The sequence below is a fragment of the Syngnathus acus genome, chromosome 23 (genome assembly GCF_901709675.1).
Source record: "Syngnathus acus chromosome 23, fSynAcu1.2, whole genome shotgun sequence".
NCBI lineage: Eukaryota > Metazoa > Chordata > Actinopteri > Syngnathiformes > Syngnathidae > Syngnathus > Syngnathus acus.
In genome coordinates this window covers 4,486,249-4,513,090 of record NC_051107.1, presented here as the reverse complement: position 1 = coordinate 4,513,090, position 26,842 = coordinate 4,486,249, and the positions used below count along the sequence as shown (strand labels likewise).

The window sequence follows — 26,842 nt, the reverse complement described above, 5'->3', positions numbered from 1 at the left end:
TCAAGTAGTTCCTTCCCCGTTACCGAGAAATGTCATCATGTCAGATTACGTCGACAGCTCGGACGCACTTATTAATCGTCACAATAATACTTTATTACTTAAAAAAAAAAAATATATAGACAACTTAAGTGTGTAGGAAGTGCCGGAAAGAAGGTGGGCGTGGCGTGCTGTGACGTCACAACTCCCCAGCCTGTAGCTGTCATCTGTCAGCGGTTCCCTGGTTTTGGTTCACGCCGGGGACGGCTCACATTCCACCGCGTAGCTCATTCGCCGCCGTCCGCTGAGGAGAGAAAAACCGGGCGGACCACAACAGAACAGCGAAGTGGCGTGAAATCTTTTTTTCTTTCAATTTTGGGACAGGATGAACAACAGTTTCTTGAGCATGGCGTCGATCGGCGAGTTCGACCCGCTCAACGCGTCGATACCTGCCACCAAAGTTGAAATCACAGTTTCCTGCAGGTAAGAATATTTCCACGTAAATAACAATTTCCGTTCTGTTCTTCGTCAACTTTCCGTGTGTCATTCAACCTCCTTTAAAGTTGACAACGTATAAATGTCGCAAACAAGTTTCCAAAACAAGCGCTCGTGACGTCATAAACAGGACAAGCGAAAGTAAAGTCAACACAATGAAGTCTTTGTTGTTGTGACGTTTCCTGGCTGCCATTGCTGCAGCTGTGCTGTTGCAATGCAAAATATGAGCATGTGTTGGACAGAAAGAACGTGGGTGTGTTTTGTGACATTGAAAAGAAAGAAGGCTGCAATGGTGTGGATTTTAACCTCTGTTGTAAACATGTCTTTGGGTGGGGATTTCCTCTGGGGCACGGTGAGGGACCTCACACGCCCAGTGGCTTTTCCAGGAAGGAAAACAAAACAGAATACTCCTTAAATATCTTTAAAGTTGAAATTTAAAACATCTACTGTGCTGCCTTGGATGTGTAATGATGCTTTGGAGCAATTTGCTATGTCTCATATATTTCCAGACGGCTCCCAAATGGAATTCCAATGAAGAATTTTATTCCTATCAAATAAAAGGGCACATTTTATGAGTTTAATCTCTGTAACCTCTTATTTATATCCTCATCATTCTGTCGTATCTGTTGTGGGGACGTCTAATGTGACTATCTCTGCTTCACAGTCTGCGGATCTGGGATTGAATCCCTCGATCTGCCTCTGCTTGTTTTCACCCAGCTTCCTCTTCTCGACCTCAATTGGAGGAAGTACGAGAAAAAATGGATGGATAATAATAGCCATTGCCTTTCTGAGAAAGATGTTACGTTCCGACAGAATATATGAACGTGTTTTGGCAGAATTTGCTCATGTCTGAGTCACCTGGATTCTCAGCCCTTCGGTAGGGGGGGGGGGGTCGCGTTTGTTTTGGTGGCCATCCACCCACCTCCAACCTGAGGCAGCGCTGAAATGCCTTCGCTCTACAAATGTCGTGTTTTTTTTTTTTTTTTCTTCTTCACACCAGCCAGTGTACAAAGTCTCCATGGTTACGCAGGTTTTGAAGTTATTGTGTGCGAGGTGACAATAGGGAGGGAGTGCGAAATCTTATTCACTAGAGAGATATTAATATAATGGGGCTAATAGCGTGACACAAATGATCATATCTGTATTTCACAGAGGCGTCTAATTAGTGCGAAAAATGTCCCACAAGGGACTTTTCCAAAGAAAATTGCGCCGGTTTTGAGAAAACCTTTTGTTTTGGACAAAAAGCCACATGAATCATCTCTTGACTTCTATTTATTGATTACATATTCAAAATTAATGGACTGAATGCCTGGTTGAGTGTGGAGAGAGTGAGGCCCGCTGCCGGGAATACGGAGCGATCCGACCGAAACGTATTTGGATAATGTTTCTGATTCTAAGGGGATTGTAAATTATGCCGATCGATACCCGAGAAGTAGCATCAGCTCAAATCAATTGACTGTAAAGTAGCGTACGGACAAAACAACCAAGTGGTACACTTTAGTTCAGGTTGTTTAGGTGGAGTAATAATCTGATTTATATTGTAAATTCAATAAATTAAAATAAAACATGAGTTGATATTACTTGTGGACATTTTGTGTTCTTCTGCTAATTATCTTTGCTAATTTTATATTGCTAGTTAGCGCCGGTTCTAACGCCTTCATTAGTTTTTAAAAATAGACTCGGGCGCCGGTTTTATCACTTTAATGAACAGACTAAATATACTAAATGGCCGGGCACACAAGCTAACCGTTAGCCATGCTAAGCGCACAGCAGCCAATCCCGCATTGGCATTTTCTGACTCCCACGTCACTCACCGGACCCTGCCCTCCCTTTTAAAGTCATATACACAAACAAAAAAATGATCTGTTGGGTAAAGAACTCCGCTAAGAACTTGCAGCTGCTGCAATAGCACAGTGCACAGAAGCTATTCTTCACTCATAAAGTGAAGATTCAATTACTCCGAGGTGGAGTTATTGTCTGCTTCATAGGGCCGAGGGGACTCTGTTGTGGAGAACGGCCTCGAGTACAAATATTCCATCATCGATTGTACCCGTCCGCGTAAACGCAGGAGTTTTAAAGCTAACTTGGCTTTTAATTAAACGGGTTAGGGTTAGATGTGAAAAATCTGGTTCTGTAAAATGTATATATTTTTTATCCTCCCCACTGTTGCATCTTATAAAAAGAGATATATAGGCTGTTCTTTGGTTGGCTTCTTGACAGTTTTCTTTTTTCTTTCACACCGCTGAGGAAATGTTTTTCTGTCAGCCTCTCCCCCCCATCTCGCTCTGACTTTCGTGCCAGGGGCTTAGCACTGTCAGCAAACTTTGTAGCTGTTGACAATAATAACACGCAGGTTCTCAGATATTCTCTATGGTGTAGAAAAAAATAAAAGTTGAAAAAGAAAACATGCCGGTATTGCTGTTGACACAATAAAATCTTGTGAGATTTGTGAATTTGAAATTCAGGCTTAGCGATCATTAAAAGGTGGCTCTCGCCCACTTCATTCTATAAGAAGGCATCGTATTGACCTTTTGTAGCCCTCCAAGAGCTTCATCGTCTTTTTTGAAAACAATACTGGAAAAGCGTCACGTTGGGGGGCGGCCCGCTGAGAGCTGCGTCGGTTGCCAGCTCCACGCACAAAAGGATGCGTGACGACGACGTGGCCAAATTTTTCCACATCTGTTTACAGGTGGTCCTTAGCAGCAGGGAGCTCGCTTGGTTTTGACCGAGAACACAAAAAGGCAGCGGCAATCAGTCCGACGGCGCTACAGCGTATCGAAGAAAGCTTTCAAGGCGGCCACGAATTGATCTCTTGGATTGGTCCATTGTGTCTTATGGTGGATTGTGAGCGGAGCGCTATGTGCGTTTGTCTCGCAGGCCCAAATAGTGTTGTGTAATCAGGTTTTTGCCTTTCAGACCCAAGGCTGTAAAGATTTATGCACCGGGAGGAAATTACAATCGACCCTTTTCCCTCTGTTGCTCTTTTTCCTTTGACTGATTTGCTACGCTAGTGTTTGTGTGTGTATTGCAAAACTTCAGTGAAGTTAATAAATCATCTGATGATGCCCGCCGGTAGAAGTATTTTGAACTGGACTTCAGCCTCCATGCCTTTCGCAATATTCAAGCGATATACCAGCACTTTATGTGAAGTAATTGAGGTAGATTGACTTACGGCTGGACGGTTACCATGGCAACATACTGACCAGTATCGTCGATTTGAGCTATTTTATCTTTTCCGAAGAACCGCGCCCATTGAAATATATTTCTCATTGAAGAACTTACGATTGAGAAATCAATGAAGTAGCGCTAGCTAGATATAGCAGACAGGTCATTCAATTTCAAGTGGCACATTTCTCCAGGAGAAAGTTTTGCTCTGATCGCACGTCATGGCGAAAAAGGGATTTTCTCGTTCCTTCTCTCGGCCGGCAATTCGACCCTGACCTGAAAAAGTTGGATCTGGGGAGACGGAACTAAATAGACTTCCACACATTCAGTCTGGAGACAGCATGCACACACTTTGTCCACGGTCTAGTGGATATCCAGTTCAACACTCATGCTCACCTTGTGAGTATGACTGCAAGCACGTACTCAATTCTGAATGTCAAACTCCCCCCCCCCCAAAAAAATGTCTACTGCTCTTCAAAACACATTTTTTTTAGTTTAATTGGAGGACATTTTGATTCATCCATTTAATTCATTTTAATTGGTTCCATAATGCTAATCAAAAGGGGTGCAAGAATTGACCCCTGAGGAACACCATATGTTATTTTAACAAAATTCCAGTGGTCAAACAATGGCTCCTTTCCCTCCTGAACTATTTTAGGACTGTTCCATTTAGTGCTAGCACAGTTTCACACAAATGTTTGCGATTTGTTTTTCCTGCGATTTGTTTTTCGTGTGATTAAAACATGCGGGAGGGAGCCTGGAGGACTATTTGGAATAGTTAATCATCTCCTTTTTCATATCCAAACATTTATAAATGGCGTGGCGCACCTTAGTTAGCGTGTTTTATCAGCGGGCGTCTTTCCACCGTATCAGATCTGGAAAAGTGAGAATGGCATCGTTGTCATCATTAAGCGAGATGAGATCTGTTTGTTTTATCGGCTCTATTAACTCCAAAATTAACAGCGAAGGGCAAATGCCAACTTGAAATGCCAATGCTCATAAGATAGGTGCTAATATGCCGCTCTGGAACTTTGTCCTGCATTTAATTTCTTTCCCAACCTCTGTTTAAAAATAGTGACACTGGCTGTACAGTATAACGACCGATATTAGGTGTGTAGTTGCGCCTAGCAACAGAGCAGAAATATTCTTGGAGACGCAGTGCACGAGGGAACCCAACTGGGCACGCTTCGATGTTCGCAACAGGCCGTCGAGCACACCGCCACAAGTACCTGCCCCATCACGTGGCGATTTACCCTCCATCGCTTCTTTCGCCTTGCATTTTTTATTGATCCATCCTGTTTTGATGTGCAACTCAGGCCACAAAAAAAAAAAAGGAGGAGAGCATCAGCAGCTTGTATTTTTTTTCCTCTCCGCTACTCCGAGAGGGCTGCCCTAATTCTTCCTGACAAGGCTCGGGGAGAGCCAAGAGAACATCTCGGCGCACGCACACACGGCAAACTGCACATCCGTCATGTTCGGCGCACATCTGCGCCGATGGCTTTTACCTTAATTGCCTTTGGCACGTGGCTTTCGGTGCAGTTTAGTCCGACTGGCCTCCATCGACGCTTTGGGGAAACATTAGATATCATACAAAAATGATGATGGGAATTTATGCAGACTTGGATTTTGCGTGTGAAGCATTTTTTGGGAGCGTGACTCAGCTCCAGCGCGTCTCGATCGTACGACTAATCCAGTGCTTATAACTAACACGTCAACGGGGAGGTAGATGACTTTCCACATTCTCGTAAATGCAAACAAATGAGCTCGTGTCTTTTTCTTTTTTTTTGTTGCTAAGTCCATGTACGATTAATCATCATGCCCCTTTTTATTTGGCGACTGTATAAGCGAGTGCTTGAAAAGGGCAATGCCGTGCATTCGGGCAGATTGCAGAATATTTTAACATTTGACATTTAAACACGATTTCTAAATCGGGCTTGTTGACCATGAGCGATAATAAAAAAAGTGAAAGAACCATCGGAAAGTTCACTTTATCACTGCTCATGTTTTTTTTCTTCCTGGTTGTCAACCATAGTAAACAATTTGAAAGTGTGAAATGGCAGCACGTTTCAGGCCCCCCAAAAAAATCGTAGAACTATTTGAGTCGGGCACCTTTTATCCCTGCAGACCTGTCTGAATCGGATGGCAGCTTTTAGTTTTCCACCCCCTGCCTTGGGATAAAAAACAGGGAAGGAATGAGCGAGAGAGAGAGAGCCAGATGAATCATTCAAGTCATCCTCTGAGGTGGAAATCCTGAAAATGTATTACACACACACACACACACTGACAGGGGGAGCCCAGAAGCCCATTTGGAGTGCCACCACGCCTGATGCGCTTTGAGCAGCAGCCACTCGTACACCGTGGAGCTTTAAATATGCTCTGCAGGGGGGAGAATGTGGATTTTAACTTGTCCCTAAACTCCCCCCCCCAACCCCCTCCCGCCCCCGACTTGGCGTGGGAAACTGACGCCAAATTGTCAAGATTGATACTACCGATTGGACGATAACGTCATATTCTACCAACCGGCCATATTGATCAATAATCAGATGAAAATGAAACATTTGGCGTTATTAAACAAACTGTAAAGTCACTTCTGTTAAAGTCCCAGTGGTGGCCTATAGGGGGTGCTATTTCAGGGTTCAAGTTGCAGATTTGGACCTCGTTACACTTCTGAAAAAATAACTTGGATGGGTCGTGCGAAAGGACCTTTGTAGATAATCTGAAATATCCGTTCCGTATAGCTATCACTTCTCATCAAAGCTTTTTTCCGCACTGCACTGATTTAACCTCATTGACAATGGAGCGACCCCACTCTGCAAGCTGCTTGAATTTTTAATTTTTTTTCCCCTCTCCAGCAAATGAAGTACCATCATCCATCACTCTATCCTCAAATTAGAAATCATCATTTCAGCTCACATGCCACATTCATATACCAGCCGGTTCATTTTCTCCTTCCGCTTTTTTTTGTAATTCCACTTTCTTACTCGTCTATCAGTTGCAAATCTCTTTTGTCCGCCGGCAAGTGCAAACAAACGAATATATTTAGTTGGCAAAGTAGTCGGTGAGCTATGGTAACGGCGGCGCACGGTGAGCGGAATACGTAAATAGTCCATGTGTGAAAATCCACTCACTGGCGCGAGCCAAGCAGAAACTGAATCATGCATCTGTTTCCATCTCCACAGAAACCTGCTGGACAGAGACACTTTCTCCAAATCGGACCCAAGTAAGACTATTTTTTTGTTTTTCTTGCCAAGATGTACGATGTTGATTCCCCTACTTATTAGATTCCATAACATCTCAAATGCTGATCAAAAGGGGTGCAAGGATTGACCCCTGAGGGACACCATATGTTATTTTAGCAGATTGAAAAATCCAGTGGTCCTTTCCCTCCTGAATTATTTGTTTTTCTCTGCTACACTATGTAAGATGTAAACAAAGGGGAGGGGCGGGGCAAGCCAGTTGTAAACACGGCACAATCATGTCAGCGCGTTGGCGGCAACCCGGATGACAAGGTGATGACGCTGACAGTTAGGATTAACGGAACGGCGGCGACGTAACGGCCCGTTGGGGAAAAGAGCAACTTGAAACTCCATCCATGACATTTCTTTTGTTGTTGTTTTGTTACCAATATGGAAATATAATACACACGTATTTGAAATAACATCAAAAAGCAAGGGCTATTATTTTCGCTTTTAGATTATTTCCAGGAAATCGCATAATACCCCAAAGTGCGTGTGTGATTGCGGCATCGTGTAAAAATGTAGACTATTAGGCTTTGATGTTTTCTTAGTAATGGCGACGGGAAGCAGATTGTTATACGTCCGTCGCTTGTCAACACGCATTGAATCTTTGGTTTTAATGTCGCGTTGTGTGTTTTTCAGTCTGCGTCCTCTACACGCAAGGCATGGGCAACAAGGAATGGAGAGAGGTGGGTCTTCAATTTTATATATAAGGCCACGTGCACTTTTGTCATTACACCAGAGGCAAAAGTTTAGCTAAAAAGTTTATTCTGGGTCAGAAAAACTAACAAAATAATATCAGTATATTTTTTTAAATAATCATTTAATACATTTAATAATATATTTAAAATGTGTTATGTTCTCACATTTATTTTCTTTTGTTTTTATTTTCTAAAAAATAAAAAAGTTTATTCTGGGTAAGAAAAACTACCAAAATATATTTTTTAAAATAATCATTTAATAATATATTTTTTCATTATTTTCTCACTTTTAAGTTCTTAAACATGGGAAATGTTTTAATACGACATGGGTTAATTGAGCAATTATACCGATGGCCAAAAATCGGCCATTTTTTGCCGATTCATGCCGATTACATTTTTTGCGCTACAACATTAGCATTTTGTTCAACAACACAACATGACGGACACGTCCGTCCGTCGGCGCACATGCGTCACAATAAGTATTCAAATTCATAAATGGTAATGAGAGGCTAAATCTCTCGGCGCAATCATTTACGGTTATTCACGGCTCTGAGTAGTTCCGTCGCCCGCGCGCATTGTTAATAAGCTACGCTAAATGCCAAACCAGAGCTTGGCTGACCCTCATTGACATGATCTGTCAGCCGCTCGGCATTGATTACTCCAACGCTTGGTATAATAGTCTCGCCAGCCACTTTTCCTCCCCGAGTAGAAACTGGGCAAATTATGCGCATGAGTCACCGCCACTCTCGTTAATGGCCTGTTAAAACACTTATGTCGCTATGTTATTTGGGTGAATTAGTTCCATTTGAGGTATCAAGTGTCTAAGATCTGGATTTTGGATTTCAGTTTGGGAGAACCGAGGTGATCGACAACACGCTTAATCCGGACTTTGTGCGGAAATTCATTTTGGACTACTTCTTTGAAGAGCGGCAGAACCTTCGATTTGACTTGTAAGTAAAACGTTCTCGGTGATGATCCCACGTCGTTGACTGCCACTTAAATCGAGTCTCGAGGCTTCACTTATATCCCCGGGTATCGGTTCAAAGGAACGTATAACAAGATTGTTTTTATTTATTTTTTTGAGCGGAGCCCACCGGCTATTTGGAAAATGAATTTTGCCTCCTTTGCCTGCAGGTACCCCCCCATCTCCAATTCCATCCCTCATTGAATTAAGGCAGCATTTGGCCAGGTTTATTTTATTAGACGCAGACTAATTATATTCTAAGGAGACGTGCCGACGTACCCGCCGGGATTCATAAAGTTATTCCTCGCTCAGATTTGATTGAAAGTCTTGCCTTTTTTGCCTGCTCGATAAGAGTGCCGAAAATTTCATCTCACCCGTCAAGGTAGTGACTATTTTCCGCGGCGAACGACAGTTCTACGTAGCATCCATCTTTTCGGTTACGAGCATCGACCCGATAGCTTCTCTTCTCGTTTTTGGCGGCTCGCTTACCTGTAATAGCATTGAAGTGGGGCAGTTGGGAACAATTGTTGGGTTCAAGGTCTATCGATTGGAGCCATTTTCCTCTCCTTCTCGTTTTTCGTCCAAACCGGGCGTAACGGAATTAAAACAGCATGGGGATGTGTCCCAGGGGCGTGTCTCTTTTTGTGTATACATGGATGAGCGTAGCGTACATATATCAGCTAACCTCGGCTGTCACACTCTGTTGCTCGAGGCCTCGTGGGGGAGACGTTCTTATGTGTGTAAAGTACCCGTGTGTCATGTTTCTGGGGTAACCATAACAACCGTGACCTGAGTATGATGGCTGCGATAGAAAAGTAGACAGGGAGAAGCGTTTGACGCTTTCAGATTCTTATGCAGTTAAAAAAAAAAAATGGGAAAGAGCACCAAATTGTCAGCATATTTTTAAATAAATTAATTACATATTTTATAATCATGACATTTTTAATTAATTAAATTATTATGTATTACATTTATTTATTTAACATTTATTTAAGATAAAAAAAAAAATGTTCAAGTCTGTGCTTGGTTGGCCAAATTTGAACAAAATATGATCCAACAAACGGCAATTCACTTTGAGCGCAGCTGTGAAATGATCTCCGATTATCGAGCAAATGGCCTGTTTGATTGCGCCCAATCCTTTCAAGTAGCCTCTGCACTTTTTGCGAGCTATTTCCCAGCAAATTTTTCTCTTGGCAGGTATTACGCGGGTCGAGGTGTGGATAATACCCGACTGAAAATCCCCCTGTTGCACAGAACATAGATGATACCCAACAATCATACGTGTGACATCCAATTAGTCCGTTTAGTGTCAGTTTAGTGGGGCAGTGATAACGCCAAGTGCATCCCCGCCACTTTTGGTGCCATTGCTGGTGACAAGCTGTTTGACCCAGTTATCCGTCTGCAATCTCCCGTCGTGTTGCGCTCTTGTCACCCCCCCCATCATATTGTAATCACGCTTTCCTTTCTACGCAGGTACGACGTCGACTCCAACAGCGCCAACTTATCGAAACACGTGAGTACTCTGTTTCTGATCTAATCGTGTTTTTTTTTGTTTGTTTTTTTGGGTGACGGGCCGCTCTTGCTAATAACGGCCATTAGTTTCAGCCACACAACAGTAATCTACTCATTACACTGAGTGTGTTTATTATGTACTCAAGGAAAATACTCTTTGCACAGCTTTTGGTTCATTTGAAGACTCTTACGTAAACAAGAAGATATTAGCGGAACAATATGTTGCCTGTGTTAGCGTGATAAATGTGACTAGGGCTGTCGAACTCATTTTTGTCGCGAGCCTCATCATAGTTTCCTTCGGAGGGCCAAAATATTTCAAAAAATGAATGGAAATAAAAAATTGCTAGCAATAACTCTATTTATTAAAAGTGAACTCAATTTTTGATTTAGTATTGACGCGTAAAGTTGATGTCCAATTTGTCATGGCGGGCCACATAAAATGATGTGGCGGGCCGTATCTGGCCCCCGGGCCTCGGGTTTGACATCCACGAAGTAACCTCGCTAGTTTTCAGTCCATCAGCCACCATGTCTATTTTTTTTTTGGACGCAATCTCAATAATCAATTCGTCCGTCTTCATGAATGACAATTTGCTGTTCCTATCTGGGGAAAATGACAATTCTTGCCGCACTGTCTCTCTTTTTACTAACTGCAACTGCGGTTAAACCTAATTTGCGGTGATAGATCATCGTAATACCTCTCCTAACACGAAGGTAATGATAGAAAATCAAATTCCAAGCCATCATTTCTTCCCCACTGTGGCTTTTCTGTCTCTTTCCTCTATCAATGTCTTTCTGTTTCTCCTTCTCGCCATCTCACTCCTTCAATCTGTCTTCCCCCCCCCCCCTCGCCATCACATCATCTCGAAATCAATAATCCCGTACAAGAAGAGACAGGCACGACGGCTCGGAGGAGGCGGCGCACTCGCCGAGTAGCCCTCCTTAGATGGCGTGGGTCTCCGAAAGGGGAGGGGGGGAGCAGAAGCCACGGAGCCGATCCATTAGAAGTGTTTTAACATGAAAGGTGTAGCCGGGTGAGAAATACGCAAAGCCGACCTACAGAGCTAAAAATAGATTTGGAAACGGTCCGTTTTTCGTCACCTAACATAAACGTTCCTCATTCAGTGCCATTATAGACGGTCAAAGATATTAAACGGGTTGGCAGTGAATTTTTTTTTCTGCTTTTTTGTCATCCTCTCCTGCATTTCTGTCTCTTCCAACGCAACGTCTCATCATGTGCACTGCGAAATTGGAATTTAATTTAGCCGTAGAGGAGCCGAGCGGGGCAGCTGTGAGGGCTGGTGGGAGGAAGACTCAATCTTCTCGCCAATATTATCTCCCGATAGGGAACACAAAGGGGTCCACGAAACCATTTGGGCCCGTCTGGCGGCAAGCCCTTTTGGTTTCTTTCGTTGCTTTTTGCCCCTGAATACTGAGTCAATGCGCTTTTTAAAATTGCTTCTTCTTTGTCAGGACTTTCTGGGCCAGGCTTACTGTACGCTCGGCGAAGCCGTCGGATCTTTGGGCAGCCGCTTAGAAAAGCCTCTCGGGTGAGTCCGCCTCAGCAATACTTAAGTATTATAATAATAATAATAATGAATAATATAAATAATAAGAAAATAATGGTATAAATAATAGAATAATAAAATAATAAAGTAATTACAGTCAAGCTAATCGCTAAAAAAAAGTGCTGGTCTTGAGATGATTGACATAAATGACCGTATTTTCCGGACTATAAGGCGCACCTAAAAACCTAAAATTTTCTCAAAAGCCGACAGTGCGCCTTATAGTCCGGTGCGCCTTATATATGGACCAAATTCCTAAATTTAAACTGGCCCGAAGCATTGTGTCATGAAATCAATCATAAGTGGCCCGCTGAAGACTATGAATCATGAATCAAAAAGACTATGGATCATTATTTTGTGATTATAAAGTAATTTGTTACGTCTGAAGTTGAAATAAAAAAGATAAAATGGAGAATGATTTGATTTGGATTAAAAATCTGACATGATGCATTAATGGTGCGCCTTATAGTCCGGTGCGCCTTATATAAGGACAAAGTTTTAAAATGGGCCATTCATTGAAGGTGCGCCTTATAGTCCGGAAAATACGGTAGATGAAGCAAGTCACACAGGTGGTGAGACTTGATATGCCGTCCATGTTTTTTAATGCCACATTTGATTTGAGGGAAGGATAACCAATAATGTCAAGGTCTATTAATAATTCCGTATGTTTTTCCCGTGTGTGTGTGTGTGTGTGTTGGGCCTTGTCATGCCCACACCTGCTGCTCAACCCATCAGGGGGAATCTCTGAGCATTTTAATGAGAGCTAATTAGGGCTAATTTCATTGTTCGATCAAATTTCCGGTTGGGTCCGCTGCGCATGAGGTGACAATTGTAACACCGTTGGCAGGTGTCAAAAATTTCAAACTTAACTTATTGACCGGGCAATGCAAATGTGGTTATTGCGGCTAGACGGCAGTCGAGTGCCTTGAACGAGACGCTAATAGATCTCGCGAGGGCCCCTTTTTGACTCTTCACGTCTGATCGACTCCAATGTGTCACCCCGACTCATTGTTTGGGCAAATTTGCATGAGAGCACTCGTGTTTTTGCGAGCGCCTCTCGAGACACCGGCCCTGGAAAATTTGCATTTTCATCACCGAAAACATTCCCACTCGGTCTAACGTCCTTATGCCGTTGTCATTTGGTGACACAGATGACATTATTTTCTATTTTTCACCCAGAGCGAGGTTGAGCTACTCCCGGCCCCGCAGTCTGTGTAGTCTCTTAAATAAATAAAATATAGCAAAAATAGAATTACCGGCAAGAGCACACATTTGTCTGGTTTGGAAGTCAAGCGAGGTCCTGCAGTATGCGGAGAATTTTCTTTTTGTAAATAAGCACGTTGGTATTCTCTACAATCCCATTCGCTGATTACAAGATAGACGGTAGCATCGTTGTCCTGGCTTGTGCTTGCGCAGCCCAAAACGTAATTACCTGTTTCAAGCTAGCCCCCTGATTGCAAATCCATGTCTCTTGATTAGAGGATTCACCACTTCTCCCTCTCGCATGCTCACAATCGGAAAGTATTCTTAGCAGCGCTTTATCGTGTCGAAACTAAAATGAAACTAAATTTCTTCTTCAACATGACGCGAGTGGAAATATTTGTAATTATTACGTTACTCACTTAGCCAAAGTCGCTCCTTGCTTTTAATTAAATTCGTCTTTAGCGGCACAAACAAAGTCGTTTCATACTCTTGACTCTTTATTAGTTTACTTTTGCCAAAAGGTCAAAATCTGCAATATAGAAAAAAATATATTTGATAGTTTTGCACCTCCCACACATATTAAAAGACATTTCTCCAAAAAGAGGCCAAGTGTGCTTGCTTCAACCTAGTTGTCCCCCCCCCCTCATATAGATTTTAGCCGACAACAAAAACAAAACAGATGAGAGTTGTTGAAACCCGCAGTGAAAGATGGCAAGAATCTCTGGGTGACGTGTCGCTGTGGGCACTCAAAGGTGCCACAGTACAAAAGCTTGTCAAAAAAAAAACAGTTGACAACAAGCTGCTGTCACCCGTACATGCTTGTCATATCCTGTGCTCTCATCACAAAAAGGCCAGAGGGATTTTATTTACTCAACTGCAGACGGGAGGGGGGTGGGACACCTTTCGACTGCTTTCGTCCTTGCGGTGTACTGTTGGGTGTTTTAATGAAGTAGTCAAGTTCTCCTTCAAGGCGATGTTTATTCCAGGGGTGTGGGCAGTGTGTGTGTGTGGGGGGGGGCACACACATTTGCACTTTTCCATGTCGTTATTCTCCCTCTCAACCGTCTGCCTCGCCTTTTACTGGACACCGTAGCCGCAAACGCCACGCCCTCACAACAGAGCGCCTTTTGTGACCACATCGAAATGTTGACTATGAATGTGTGACTGTTTCGAGTAAACTAGTGCATTCACATTTTTTCAAGGGACAGTACTTGCTTTCAACCTGCACTTTATATACATCAATATAATATAATATAATATAAAATTGTATTTAATTATTATATATATGATATATATAAGTGTTGACTTTTTATATCAAGTATCAATCGTCCTTGGTAAAAGTTTGTGTGAGCGTTAGCATATTCTCCTGCAACCTTGATTTTTATCATTATTATTATTATTATTACTTTCAATGGCTGTGTTTGTTTACAGAGGCATTACCGGCAAGAAATGCGGCACGATCATCGTGAAAGCCGAGGAGCTGAACAACTGCAGAGTGAGGGGACGGAATGATGATTGAATATGCTCCTTGCTTAATTGATGGAAATCGAATTAATTCATGCCTCGTCCCTGTTCCGTGTTTTACTAGGAGTCCGTTATGATGCAGTTTTGCGGGAACAAGTTGGACAAGAAGGATTTTTTCGGCAAGTCGGACCCCTTCCTGGTCTTCTACAGGAGCAACGAGGACAGCACGTGAGTTGAGGATGAAAATATATATTTTTTAAGCAGGTTGGGGTTGTGCGATATGCGCGCTTGTGTAACCAAACTGACTTAGCACCCCCCGCTAATCTTTTATAGCCTTTCTCTCTCTGCAGGTTCACCATTTGCCACAAAACAGAAGTGGTGAAGAACACATTGAACCCAGTGTGGCAGGCTTTTAAAATCCCCGTTCGGGCTCTTTGCAACGGCGATTATGACAGGTACAGCCGCGTTCTCTCAGCTATAAAATGTAATCCAATGTCGGGAAACACCTTGTTATTTCTTCATTTCTGACAACAAGGAAATTGTTAGTCAGCCGATCGCAAGAAAAACACAAACTTCCATGCCGGCGGCATCTATTTGAAAAATCTGCACTGCTTAATTAGGCAAATGTCAAGTTATTAAATGGCATTATTTATTTGATTCAAGCTGATATCAGATGACATTTACAACATGAAAATGCTCATCATATTTTCATCATTCTTAACCTCTAGACTCTTTTTGTCCCGGAGTGTAGTTGTTGGAAAAAAATGTCATCCACAGTGGGACTGCGATTTTGCGGGCTTTTAAAAAAAAAAAGTAAAAATGAAAATAAAACAGCCTTAATATTATTGAAAAGTAGGATTTCATTTAATCAGGGCAAGCCGAGCATTTTGCGCCGTGGTGGGTGTGAACTTGTTTTACAGCCAATCAGATGAGCTGGAGAGTCGCTGTCCCTGGTGCTGATACGGGGAGTGGGCTATTTAACAAACTTAAAAAAAAAAAAAAAAAAGCATTCACTCATTGTCCGTTTCTGCAAATGAAAAGTGCGACATAAAGGGAAATATGTCCGTTTTTCTGGACACCTGTCAGTCGGGCAGGAGTGCACCGCAGCGCAATTGTGGGCACAATAGGATTATTTGCGCGGCGGAGTCAAGCTAGGCCTTATCAATGGGTTACTCGGGAAACCAAAAGTGGACCCACTCCTACTCCTTCCCTCTGTGTCGCGTCTGTGATGTGAGATAAGAACTCATCTCATCTCGGAAACTACTAAGCCGCTTGTGTGGCGCGAGAAACTACTTCAAGCGTTCAAAATATGCGCCGTTGTGGGTGCGAACACGGCGGGGATTTATTGAAATATCTATTTTAAAATAATATGCGGGTTTATGAGGACCCCGCTCCTTAACTTTATTACACCTACTTTCCCGTAATGATGCTCATCCGGCCGCCTACGCCGAGCTCCGAGGACCATTAGCTCCGCTTCGGGTTTCGACTCGCTCGGCTTTATTGAAAGACGAGGAGGATGAAGAAAGGCTTCGGCTTCGGGTGTTTTCAATTAGATGCAATTTGTTTCGAGGGAGCCGAGTCGCGCGGCGGTTACAGTAAAAACAAAGTCAAGCCTCATTAGAAGCACCCTCGGTTTTCGTTTAATAAACGTCCTCACTCTCTCGCTTCTACTCTCTCTTCATCCTTGTTTGTTTCTGTTCCTCGCCTCGTGAAATATTGAGAGATAACCACGATAATAATATCGGCCTCGGGCAGGCTCGTCTCCCGACGTACAGTAGATCCTCGTAAGCCGCGGCGCACGGAAATCGATGAATTACGATACGAGTATATGGCGGCAAATGCAGCTGTTTGGAGATGGAGATAAGCTGCCGAATGGATGCTGTGGCGCCGCCGCCGCCGCTAAAAGAAATTAGCATTTTTCCTATCAAATGGAGTCACGCGATACGCGATGACACATGGTTCCCGTTTTAATGAGGGTCGCTCGCCACGCGGCAAGCAAATAGATGCCTTTGTTTTGTTTTTTTGGCAGGATTTAATGGCGTCGCCTTTTTGCAACAAAAGCATCGGCAGCGCCTGGAGCGCTGCGGAAACGATTTTCATCAGGATCAACAGAAAAAAAAAATCTCATTTAGATTTGAAGCAGGTGCTCATTATTTCATGTTTTTTTTTACGCAGAACAATCAAGGTTGAGGTGTACGACTGGGATAGAGACGGCAGGTAAATCTTGCACCACAGAGGTAATATACGTGTCTTCAGAGTTCATCATGAAGTCAAATGAATATGTGATCACGGTTAAGTCTCAGGGGTTGGGACGGGTGATTACATTTCGAGGAGAATTTTCCGCCATTGTGAGCATTGTGAGCATTGTGAGTCACATGTCGTCAATTGCAATTTAATATATTTTATTTATTTATTATTTTATTTTTATTCTTTTTTTTTGCAATTTAATATATAAAGCTATTTTGTCATAGTCACATTTTCCTGGCTTGTTCACAAATTGAAAGCTTAACAAGCATTTGGGTTTTATTATTGAAACTCCTCTTTTCAGCACCACCGTTTATCTCCTCTGAGAGAGAGCGCAATGACATTTTTCGAAAATTTCAATAGAACTCTTTGTGCTTTACAAATTGTTAGTCAGCCCCGAGTATCACATTGCATGAATTATCCCGTACACGTCTTGTCGGAGTGACTTTTTTTTTTTTTTCCCCGCAGTCATGACTTTATTGGAGATTTCAGCACCAGCTACAGAGAATTATCCCGAGGGCAGAGCCAATTCAACGTCTACGAGGTGAGTGAGCGGCCATTAGCCATAATGAGCTTTCCGCTAGGGCTGAACACTTAATCGAATTCGAACCGATATTGCCGTGTAGCGGAATGCAATTTTTAAATTGGGGGAAAAACTCTCTTTGCGTGTTCAAGCCATATTTTCCTCCTCACCTTCACTTGCGACACTCAATGTGAACACATAAATCCTCAACTTTCCGGATGTTATTTTCCCCCCAGGCTCTCCCCTCACTTTGACCTTGCCGTCATATTTATAAGAGCGTGCAACCTCCGTTGTTGGAATTCAACTTGGTTGTTTCCGCTTGCATGTGCATTTTAAAGGTGTGAAGGACGTTAACATTTTATTTTTCAGGTGGTAAATCAAAAGAAGAAAGACAAAAAGAAAAAATACCTCAACTCTGGAACGGTAAAAAAAAAAAAAAAAATCCATCAGTTTATCTTTGACACTGATCTAACCTTTCCTCGTTTTTTTCTCTCAAGGTAACACTGTTGTCGTTTCTCGTGGATATCGAAGTCACCTTCCTGGACTACATTAAGGGCGGGTAAGTGAAGGACCGCGTTTTTATTTGAAACACGCCGCCTGCAAAACGGTTGGGGTTGTATCCCTTTAATGAGCCGCGTCCCGCTTCTCCTCGTCTTCCGGTGGCCGACAGAGCTCGACTAAACGCACGTAGCAAAATAGCCTGAAAGACAAACTCGTATTGACTCACGGCGATTTTATTTTTGACGTGGATTTCCGGAAAATTCCAAGATGGCCGAATTTTGAGCTGCTTGGTAAGTGATATTTACATATATCTGCATGCAATTGGAATATTACCTACCTATACAAGCATATTTAAGGGGGAGGCAGTGCCCCTGCTGGCCCCCTCTAGCTACTCCAGTGGTTCAGTTGTATTTAACTTGTAAGTGCAATACATTTAATGTGCAGCTGTTTGTTTTGCTATGCTAAGCACAATGTTAATGTTCAAAGTCTGTCTTTTTTTTTAAAGACCACTTATTGAACTTTTCTTTTCTCTTGCTTCTCCGGTGATGGTTGTAAATGACAATGAAGGTAGTAACGGAGGTTAAATCAGTGTAAACGCTTTTCCACAAACAGGTCCAATGTGGAGGATTCCCAGACTCCAGCAAGTCCTGATCCACTTTGACATTGCCACGGCACCAGTGGGAAGTCCAGAAAGGCGTGAGAAGACGAAAGTCCGTCCTTAAAATTGAAAACATGACAGGATGCATTCCTGTGTGAATCCATTTTAATGACTTCGCTATATTTTTATTACCTATAGGATATTTATTTTTGCATTGACAATAAAAGACTTCAGTGTAGTCCTCGTCAGTTTTCTGTACATTTGACATCCACTAACACAAAATGCTAAATACATTTTGTCGACCCGTTCCAAAACCGCAATGAGCTCTGTCGGCCGCCGGTCAATAACCTCGCCACGGCATGCCATCTGCAGTCGGCCAAATATAATTATGCCTCGCAAATATTCCCATGCGAGCGGCAGCCAGAATAACCCGGGCCAAAGTCAGGCCGACTTCCGACTGAGATCATTTAATATCTTGTTCATCTATCAACCAAATGTGACCATTTTTTTATTGACTGGAAACCACTGTGGGCTGTCCCATTACTTTTGTTCTACCTCAATTGAATCCCGTTGCTTTCCAACAATGGAGGTCCTCAAAAGAAATCAATATGCTATTGAATCACATGGCAGGGGATGCACACAGTGAATGTCACTGAGCAATTCGCTGTTCATTTTCCGGCCCGGCACGTGCGTACCTTCATCGTGCATCCTCCAACTCCTAATGGAGAAATGTGGTCTCTCTCCACAAACCCGATTTTTTTTTCTCGCTCGCTCTTCGCAAGTACCCCCGCGCTTGTTGCGACCCAATAAAGTGCCAAGTGGTGTATCACTGCTTGAGACCTAAATGGAGCGTAATGGTCCACTGGCATAATGGAGGCCGACTTGTTCACACAAACATGACCACGCTTGCATACACAAATACAGGAAAATCACTCAAGCCGTGTTCTGAAATCCCCAATGTGTTTCTATTTTAAAATTCCCTTCTATCTCCTTTTAGTGCCGCCTCCCCCCCCCCCTCTTCTTCTCTGATTGGCAGCTCTTTACAGCGCTTCAACCCAATCAGCTAATTGCTCATTTGGACCTAATTAGGAGCGTGATCGGCTGGCTGCATAAATGACTGATTTGGAAAAGGCTCCGTCTCAATCTGCAGCAAGTTCATTCTTTTCAAGGCGCTTGATAAAGCGTTGGAACCACCCATGGTTCTTCACAAAGGAGCTTCTATTCACCAGGTCTCGGGTGATAATGAACAGTTGTTGGTCATATCTTTCATTCCGAGTGGCGCCTTTGATGGCTGCTCTGTCACTCATGGTGACAGATATTGTCCCCAACCCCTCCCCTCCCCTTATTTTGCTAGCTGAATTGAAAACCGGAATAGAAGCGGGAGGAAAGCGAACATGGAGGAGATGTCATGTGTAAGAAGAGGCAGAACAAAGCTTTTTGGGCGGTGGGGGGGTAGAATTAGAATTTGAAAAGCTCATGTAAGCCCGTCAAGTAAAATGAGATTCTCCTGCCGCTGCAGTCAAACTTCTTGGACATCTGTTAATGTTTCCCTCAAAAATCAAATCAAAGTTGGATCACTAAAAAAAAAAAAAAATAGAATAAACACCTGCCCAACGTGCCGAAGCAAGACGGCAAGCCGTAATTAAAGTCAACATTGCTCGGCAGCCAAGGTAAACGCTGGCTACTTTTGCTGACTGTTGTTGCCTAGCAACCGCCATGGGGCCTGCCCGTCCAGCGACGCCGCAGGTGTTCCGAGCATGCAAAGCCTTTATTCTTGAGTGAATTGTTGTGTCTTATTATGACAGACCTTTCTTTAAAAAAAAAAAAAAAAAGACCCTCTGGTCCCCATCATGACAATTGACATTTGCCTCACGACAGCTTCTCAAAGCTCCTCAAGAAGAGTGTGACATTAAGACATTGTCTCCGTAAATCCCTGTCAGAATTTTATTTCTCCCCGGAACATGTGTTTTTCTAATCTTCTTTGTCGCCGCCTCTCAGTGAGTTCTGTACATTTTTTTATTTTTAAAATAAGTTGGCAACATTGATCACCGTCCATCCCTGACGTCCCCCTCCGGACCAATGAGTGTCCAGTCAGCACGACTGATGGCTTGTAGAGCCGCCACTTCTTCTGGCCCGCTGAGGTGACAAATAAGATGAAGCTGCCGGCTGCTTCCGACCGCGAGATGACATGTGAGCGCTGTGTTGGAGTGGCAGTGAACAGAAGAAGAGAATTGGAGAAGGGGGGGGGTTGATGCTTGGTGTGAAAAAACGATGACAGGCTGACCACATCCAGCCGCTCCACTAATTTCTAAGGTCCCAGTTTTGCTATTAACCGCTAAAAACTGCAGGAAGGACCTTCTGTTTGCACTCTCGGCCAAGATAGTTAGATCGAGACTTTTGTTTACATGGTGATAAACGAGGCCGTCGTTGATTAATGATTCCCCTCCCTGCCCTTGTCTTCCAAGGACGCAGATTAACTTCACAGTGGCCATTGACTTCACAGCTTCTAACGGTGAGTCATATGAACGATCTCAATTGAAATTTTTTTTTTTTTTTTTACTCCTGATCATCATGAGAAAATGAAGCTTCAAATTTGCTTCATGAACCAGTTTTTGACTCCTCTAGATTGCACTGTTGGTTTGAAAAAAATTACAACTGGTTCATGAAGCAAATTTGAAGCTTCAAATGATGGCTTTAATGAATTTTAATTGACCTGGTTGTCATGTCCAGGTAACCCAGCCCAGCCCACCTCACTCCACTACATGAGCCCCTACCAGCTGAACGCTTACGCCATGGCCCTGAAAGCGGTCGGAGAGATCATTCAGGACTACGACAGCGACAAGATGTTCCCCGCTCTCGGTTTTGGAGCCAAACTGCCTCCTGACGGACGGATCTCCCACGAATTTGCTTTGGTGAGAACAAATCAACTCATCCGTCAAGCAAAAAAGGAAAAACCTTGATCATCTTTTTTTTTCTACGTAGAACGGGAACCCTCAGAATCCTTACTGTGCAGGAATCGATGGCGTGATGGAAGCGTACTACCAGAGCCTGAAGTCGGTCCAACTTTACGGTCCAACAAACTTTTCCCCCGTGGTTAACCACGTCGCCAGGTACAAATTCCCTCATATTGTGTCTACTTTGCATTCTCAACTTGGAGCAGGACAAATAAGTAAATATCAATTACACAAAATATTCTTGCGTAACTGTTGTGGAAACAAATCTGAAAAAAGTGAGGGGCCCTAATTCGAAGCGCTTCAGCCTTTTGAGTCGAAAGGTCGTGCGAACACGGGAGAAAAGGAAAAGCCTTATTGAGCTGTCGAATCGACGCTCGGCAGATTAACATCCTCCGCAGTAGAAGGAGGCGAGGTGGGAATCACATGACATTTACTCAGCGGGGAGGCAAGAAGGAAACAAAACAACAGTTTGCTGGAAAACTTGTAAATGTCTTCATTGCTGTTTTTATAAATAATGAGGTGGATCTAAAAAAAATCACTTGGAAATTCTGAGTGTATTTTTTTTATTTTTTTAGGTATGCTGCATCCGTGAAAGACGGATCGCAGTACTTCGTCCTGCTCATCATCACCGACGGCGTCATCTCAGACATGGCCCAGACCAAGGAGTCCATAGTCAACGTAAGGGATTAGCTCAAATTAGAACTGGAATTTTTTTTTTTCCCCCCCATCAAAATCTCCCACTGAATGAAACTGTCGTTTTGCAATGTTGGCAGCCCCTTCAATCCATCTCCTCCATCATTGTCGAGTCGGTGTATTCCTGAGGGAAGCCCGTGTGATTGCGAAATATATGGTGGAACAACAAAAAATTGAGAACGCATGGCCGAGTCTAGAGGTCGGCTAGCTTGATATGTGACCTTTTACAGAGAAACAAAAAAATAAGATCATCGCTGTAGGCTGAGGTCAACACGTTTTTTATCGGTGGACTTCAGGGTCCATTATTATGAATATTATTTTTTTTTTCCTCAGGCTTCCTGTCTGCCCATGTCGATCATCATCGTGGGGGTTGGACCAGCCGAATTTGACGGTAAGAAAAGCCTTGGAAAATGGTTGATTGACAAAGGCTGTGATTATTTCTTCTTTTTTCTTCCCATCAGCCATGATTGAATTAGACGGCGACGAGGTCCGAATTTCATCCCGAGGAAGATATGCAGAGAGAGATATCGTTCAGGTATGTGTTTTAGCTTCACCACCGCGGCTCTCATTATCGGCAAACTAATAAGACCCGCTGACACGGCGAAGTTGGCATCTGGCAGCTAAAGATTTCCAGCATAAATTGGTCTCCCTTATGATCTTTATAATTGTAGGTGACAGCGGCTCATTAAGTGAATCGTCTCGTCGCTCTGTCTTCGTAACCGACAACAGAGTTACGCAATGGAGTTATTTACTGTACTGAGCAAATGACAAGTGGGCAAATCCAATTATTTTATTTCTTTTATTTTTATTTGCTTTTTAAAAATTGGATCTATTTATTTGTTTGTTTATTTTTTAATTATTTTATTTTTATTTTTTTTATTTTTTTATTATGATTGTTACCACATAGATCAAACTCTTCTCTCATTTAAAAAAAAAAAAAAAAAAAAAAAAAAAAAACGTATCTTATTGCCAACATCCACGTACGTACGAGACCCGACTCCGGTTCAGCATTATAAAATTTGATGAATGGTTTTAAAATACCAAAATACTTTCTTCATTCTAGTTCGTCCCGTTCCGTGACTACATCGACCGGACGGGGAACCACATCCTCAGCATGGCCCGTCTAGCCAAAGACGTCTTGGCCGAGATTCCGGACCAGTTCCTCTCCTACATGAGGACCCGCGGTATCAAACCGGCGCCCGCCCCGCCTCCCTACACGCCTCCGGGACAGCCCATCCAAACACAAATATGAAGAAAAGGAAATCCGTTTTTTCCAAGCCGCTCGATTGCCGTTCTTGTGTTCTGGAACAGCTGCTTACCGGGCCGGGAGATTGGACTCTGAGGGGGAGGGGGAGAGGGGGGAGAAATCCTATCTGTTTACTTCCACTGTCAAGCATTCCTGGAAAAAAAAAAAAACGGGATGACGACAAGAAAAGAGGCAGCAGGTTACTTTTGAAGGAATCTCACGGGAAGCTCATTTCAGCTGTAAATAACTATAACCTGTTTGTCTTGCTCTCAAACTAACCCACTGTTTACAGTAAGAATTTTTACTGTTCCTACTTTTATATTTTCACTATCAAGCCTGTGATATTCTCTCTTTCTCTGTCCTGACATGCGCGTCAGGTCTCAGCAGTGCAGGTCCCGGTAGCCCTTGTGTGCCGTACCGTGCCGTACTGGTGTTTTCTGAAGCTTTTTTTGCATGAGTGTAGCCTGGACCACGTGCATGCATAGAAGCGGCCCTGCACTACCTCTTCCAACCATGCGTCTGTCTTGAGGTGGGTTGAGTGTGCCACAATGTGACGTCTTCCTCGGACAATCTCCCGCCCCTCTCGATTGTGTTTCCATTCATTTCGACTCGATGTGCTAGTTTGAAGTTGCCAATATGTATGTCACATATCAGAATGTTTATTTTTGCCTTTTAAACACGATGATACCTCTGAGGTTAATGCCACGGTTGATATATTTGAGTTATTATCTGGGAAATTGCACTAGAAAATCGGCAGCTTTACACTTTCAAACATTATGGCCGCAAATGAAGTTTTTTTGGGGGGGGGGGTAAAAATTTGCAACAAAAACAAGTGTATTTTTTTCCCCCAAGACAAAAAGGGGAATATTTGCAAAAACAAAGACATATTTTGTCGTATTTTTCCAAGTAATATTAAATCCACTGTTTTAATAGTTTAAAAACTTATTTGAACACATTAATTTCCAAAATAAAAAATAGGGTATTCCATACAATTTGGCATTTATACTTATTGGTCCTGTTTACCAATGTAAAAAAAAAAAACAAAAAAAAACAATTCTGGATTTTTTTTTTGCGTGCAATTTTTGCATCGATTTTAATTTGTTATTTTCTTAATGAATGGAAACACAGTTGTGTTCTGTCTCTTCTCGGCCTTGGCAGTAATGCCCACATGCTCGGGGGTTTGTATAAACGTACGTGCGTCTTTGTTATCATATCATCATAATATCAATTCTCATGTTCAAAACGACACCATCTCCTCTCACGTTGTTTGAGCATAAAGAGCCCAGTGGTCAAAAACGCAAAGAATATACACATCCTGTTAATTGTCCAAATAAAATGTCTTTTTATTTTTTTCCTTCAATGTGAATGAACGGTGTCTGAACTATTATGGAACGTTGATGATCAAAATGTGATATCCTCCTTCTATATTAATTGAATTTAAAGCTGTGGGACCAATATGACATATCTTGCTAACCCGTTAGTTTTTTATTGATTATGGTAGCAAATAGTGTGAACTGCCAAATTGTGACACTTTTCTATTGTAGCAGTGCCAACATGGCCGACACATGTGTGTGTTTGTATTTGGTCGCCCACTGCGTTCCACATCATTAGGACGGCAGGTCAGCATAAAGGAGCTCATTACAGCGCTCTGAAAAATCCGATCTGTTTTTGATCCGCTGCCACGGGGGTTCAGAGTTGACTTTATTTTTACTGTCACTTCCAGGAAGGCCACGACAATTTTATTTTATTTATTTTTTAACCCGGCCAGCTGCACGACGCAGCCTCGCTCGGCCAGTGGTTTATATTTTTATGGGGAATTGTAATTTGAAATTGACAAAAAATAAGCTCCAAAATCAAATAGAGTTTTTGTTAAGAGGTTCCTAATTTCATGAAAAGAATGTACTCGGATACAAAAATTTCCAAGCCTGTTCATTGAAATGATTTCATATGAGCTCAAGTTGTGTGTATGTGCGCGTGTTGCCTTTCTACAAATGATAACGTGAGGTGTTTAACACACTAAAGACTTTTGTTTACTAAAAAGCGATCCAAATAATATATCGTATGCTCGTCATATCTTCTGAACAATGTGCACTATGTTTGCATGTACAGTTTTGACAAAGGATGCACCGGTTCGTTATTCTTTTTTTTTTTCAATACAACTGTGTGTTCCGAAATATATGAAAAATAATTGTACAAAAATGGCCTTAACTGATCTTTTCTGGAAATTGTGCGATGCCTTCTCTCGAGAAATGATTTTGCGTCAGTGTTCTATTGTGATTTCTTTGCACTTATTTTTGAAGAAGTGGAAATGCGTTTTTTTTTTTTTTAAACAGTGATTAATAATCGGAGAAAGCATGGCTGAATACTGATTGTCTTATTATATATGATAGATGACTATTTCTGTATTGAACTATGGATTTTTAAATAAATATTCATATGAAAAAGTGCTATGAATCTGTGAATGAGGTCGACGCCTGCTTCGAGAGTCAATTAGAGTGAATGTGAACCCCCACGGGGAGATAGAAAGTACCAAAATACTCTGCGTTTATCCCTCGGAGGTTGATTGGGCTGGCAATAACTCAGCAGGCACTTTTGAGATGAGCCATCCTGATTGTCATAAAATCGCAAACTTAAATAGTGAGCTCAGCAGTACTGTTGAATCTTGTTTAATCTGATTTTCATTACTAACATGTATTTTAGTTTTTGTTTACATTTAGGAGAATTGTTGGAGAGGCAGCAGAGGGCGTCCAAAGATTAAGGTAGCAAAATTAATCAGACCCGATACTCAAGTGCCGATACCGCTTCCATGTGTGAATTTAAGCATGCTGACCATGTTAGACTTCCGTCAATGTCACACGTTTACATTCCCGCCATTTTGGCAACATATGGATCGGCTGCCGATCATCTCACCTTACATTTATTTCCAGATGGTAAATTCTCTGAGCTTTATTTATCGACGCATCAAGCGAATGCCTCGACGGGAAATGGAAAAATATCATCGGGTTGGTGTCACGGCGGGATTTAATCACGTAATCCAATCCGTCACCATCATGCCGCTTGCGTATATTTAGACATGTCGTCGGGGCGGCCCTCAATTTTGTAGCCCTGGACTGAGTTAGCCTTATAGCATGCGACGGAGATGTGTCATGTGACAAACAGTCAAGGAGACAAATGTCGGGACAGCAGACGTCATTCTAATTAATGACTCACATCTTGTATCAATGTCACGCTGATGTTAAATATCAGCTTGAATGATATCTTCGATACTCAGGCATGTATCTGATGATAGTTTGATACTGGAAGCTGATATCGTCAAATTGTGATATTCTTTCGACACTAACTTCTAATTCTTTTTATATCTACTTGTATCGTGATCTAAAAGCGATAGCTGATATTTAACCAAGACTCGATATCAATGTGTTATCGTTATTATGCCGATAAAACCGCATCTATTGAAGTCGATATTGCGCCGTGCTACAGTGGTGGACATAGACATCAAGAATGTCCGTGACAAAAAATTGTGTATTTACACCAAGCTGGAGTGCCTCGGGTTGCCATAAATAGCTTCATTTTCCCAGCATCCCTTGAGGCCAGGGGAGGAGATGGCTCTATTGATGGAGGAGCGCGGAGGATGTGGTGTGTGGGGGGGGGGGGTGCAAAGCAGAGGAAGGTGCTAATATCGCTGTCAATCAAACATCTGACGCGAGAGGGAGAACACGTTTTTGAGAAGCAACATGCACAAAGACTGAAGAGCTGAAGAGCATGAGGTAGAAATTCAAACAAACCAGAGACACATTATTGTCCG

At 42.6% G+C, this 26,842-nt stretch overlaps 2 protein-coding genes across 20 annotated transcripts in view; both read left to right on the top strand.

The window, feature by feature from the left end:
- Positions 1-26,842, top strand: part of LOC119117275 — a 376,942-nt gene that overhangs the window by 226,285 nt on the left and 123,815 nt on the right. The gene's annotated exons all lie outside the window — the stretch shown is intronic.
- Positions 186-25,482, top strand: LOC119117199 (copine-8). Of its 2 annotated transcripts, XM_037243359.1 has the most exons (20): positions 186-459; positions 6,816-6,856; positions 7,515-7,561; positions 8,420-8,523; positions 10,011-10,050; positions 11,520-11,596; positions 14,246-14,309; positions 14,403-14,506; positions 14,629-14,733; positions 16,454-16,495; positions 16,991-17,066; positions 17,415-17,468; positions 17,543-17,604; positions 20,610-20,656; positions 20,875-21,056; positions 21,127-21,254; positions 21,674-21,776; positions 22,125-22,182; positions 22,253-22,326; positions 22,855-25,482. In XM_037243359.1, the coding sequence occupies exons 1-20, from the start codon at positions 362-364 to the stop codon at positions 23,041-23,043; spliced, it is 1,695 nt and encodes a 564-aa protein (XP_037099254.1). In that variant the 5' UTR covers positions 186-361; the 3' UTR covers positions 23,044-25,482. The 2 variants fall into 2 exon arrangements, with proteins under 2 accessions (XP_037099254.1, XP_037099255.1); XM_037243360.1 differs by lacking the exons at positions 20,610-20,656; positions 20,875-21,056; positions 21,127-21,254; ... (2 more) ...; positions 22,253-22,326; positions 22,855-25,482 and adding an exon at positions 18,159-18,381.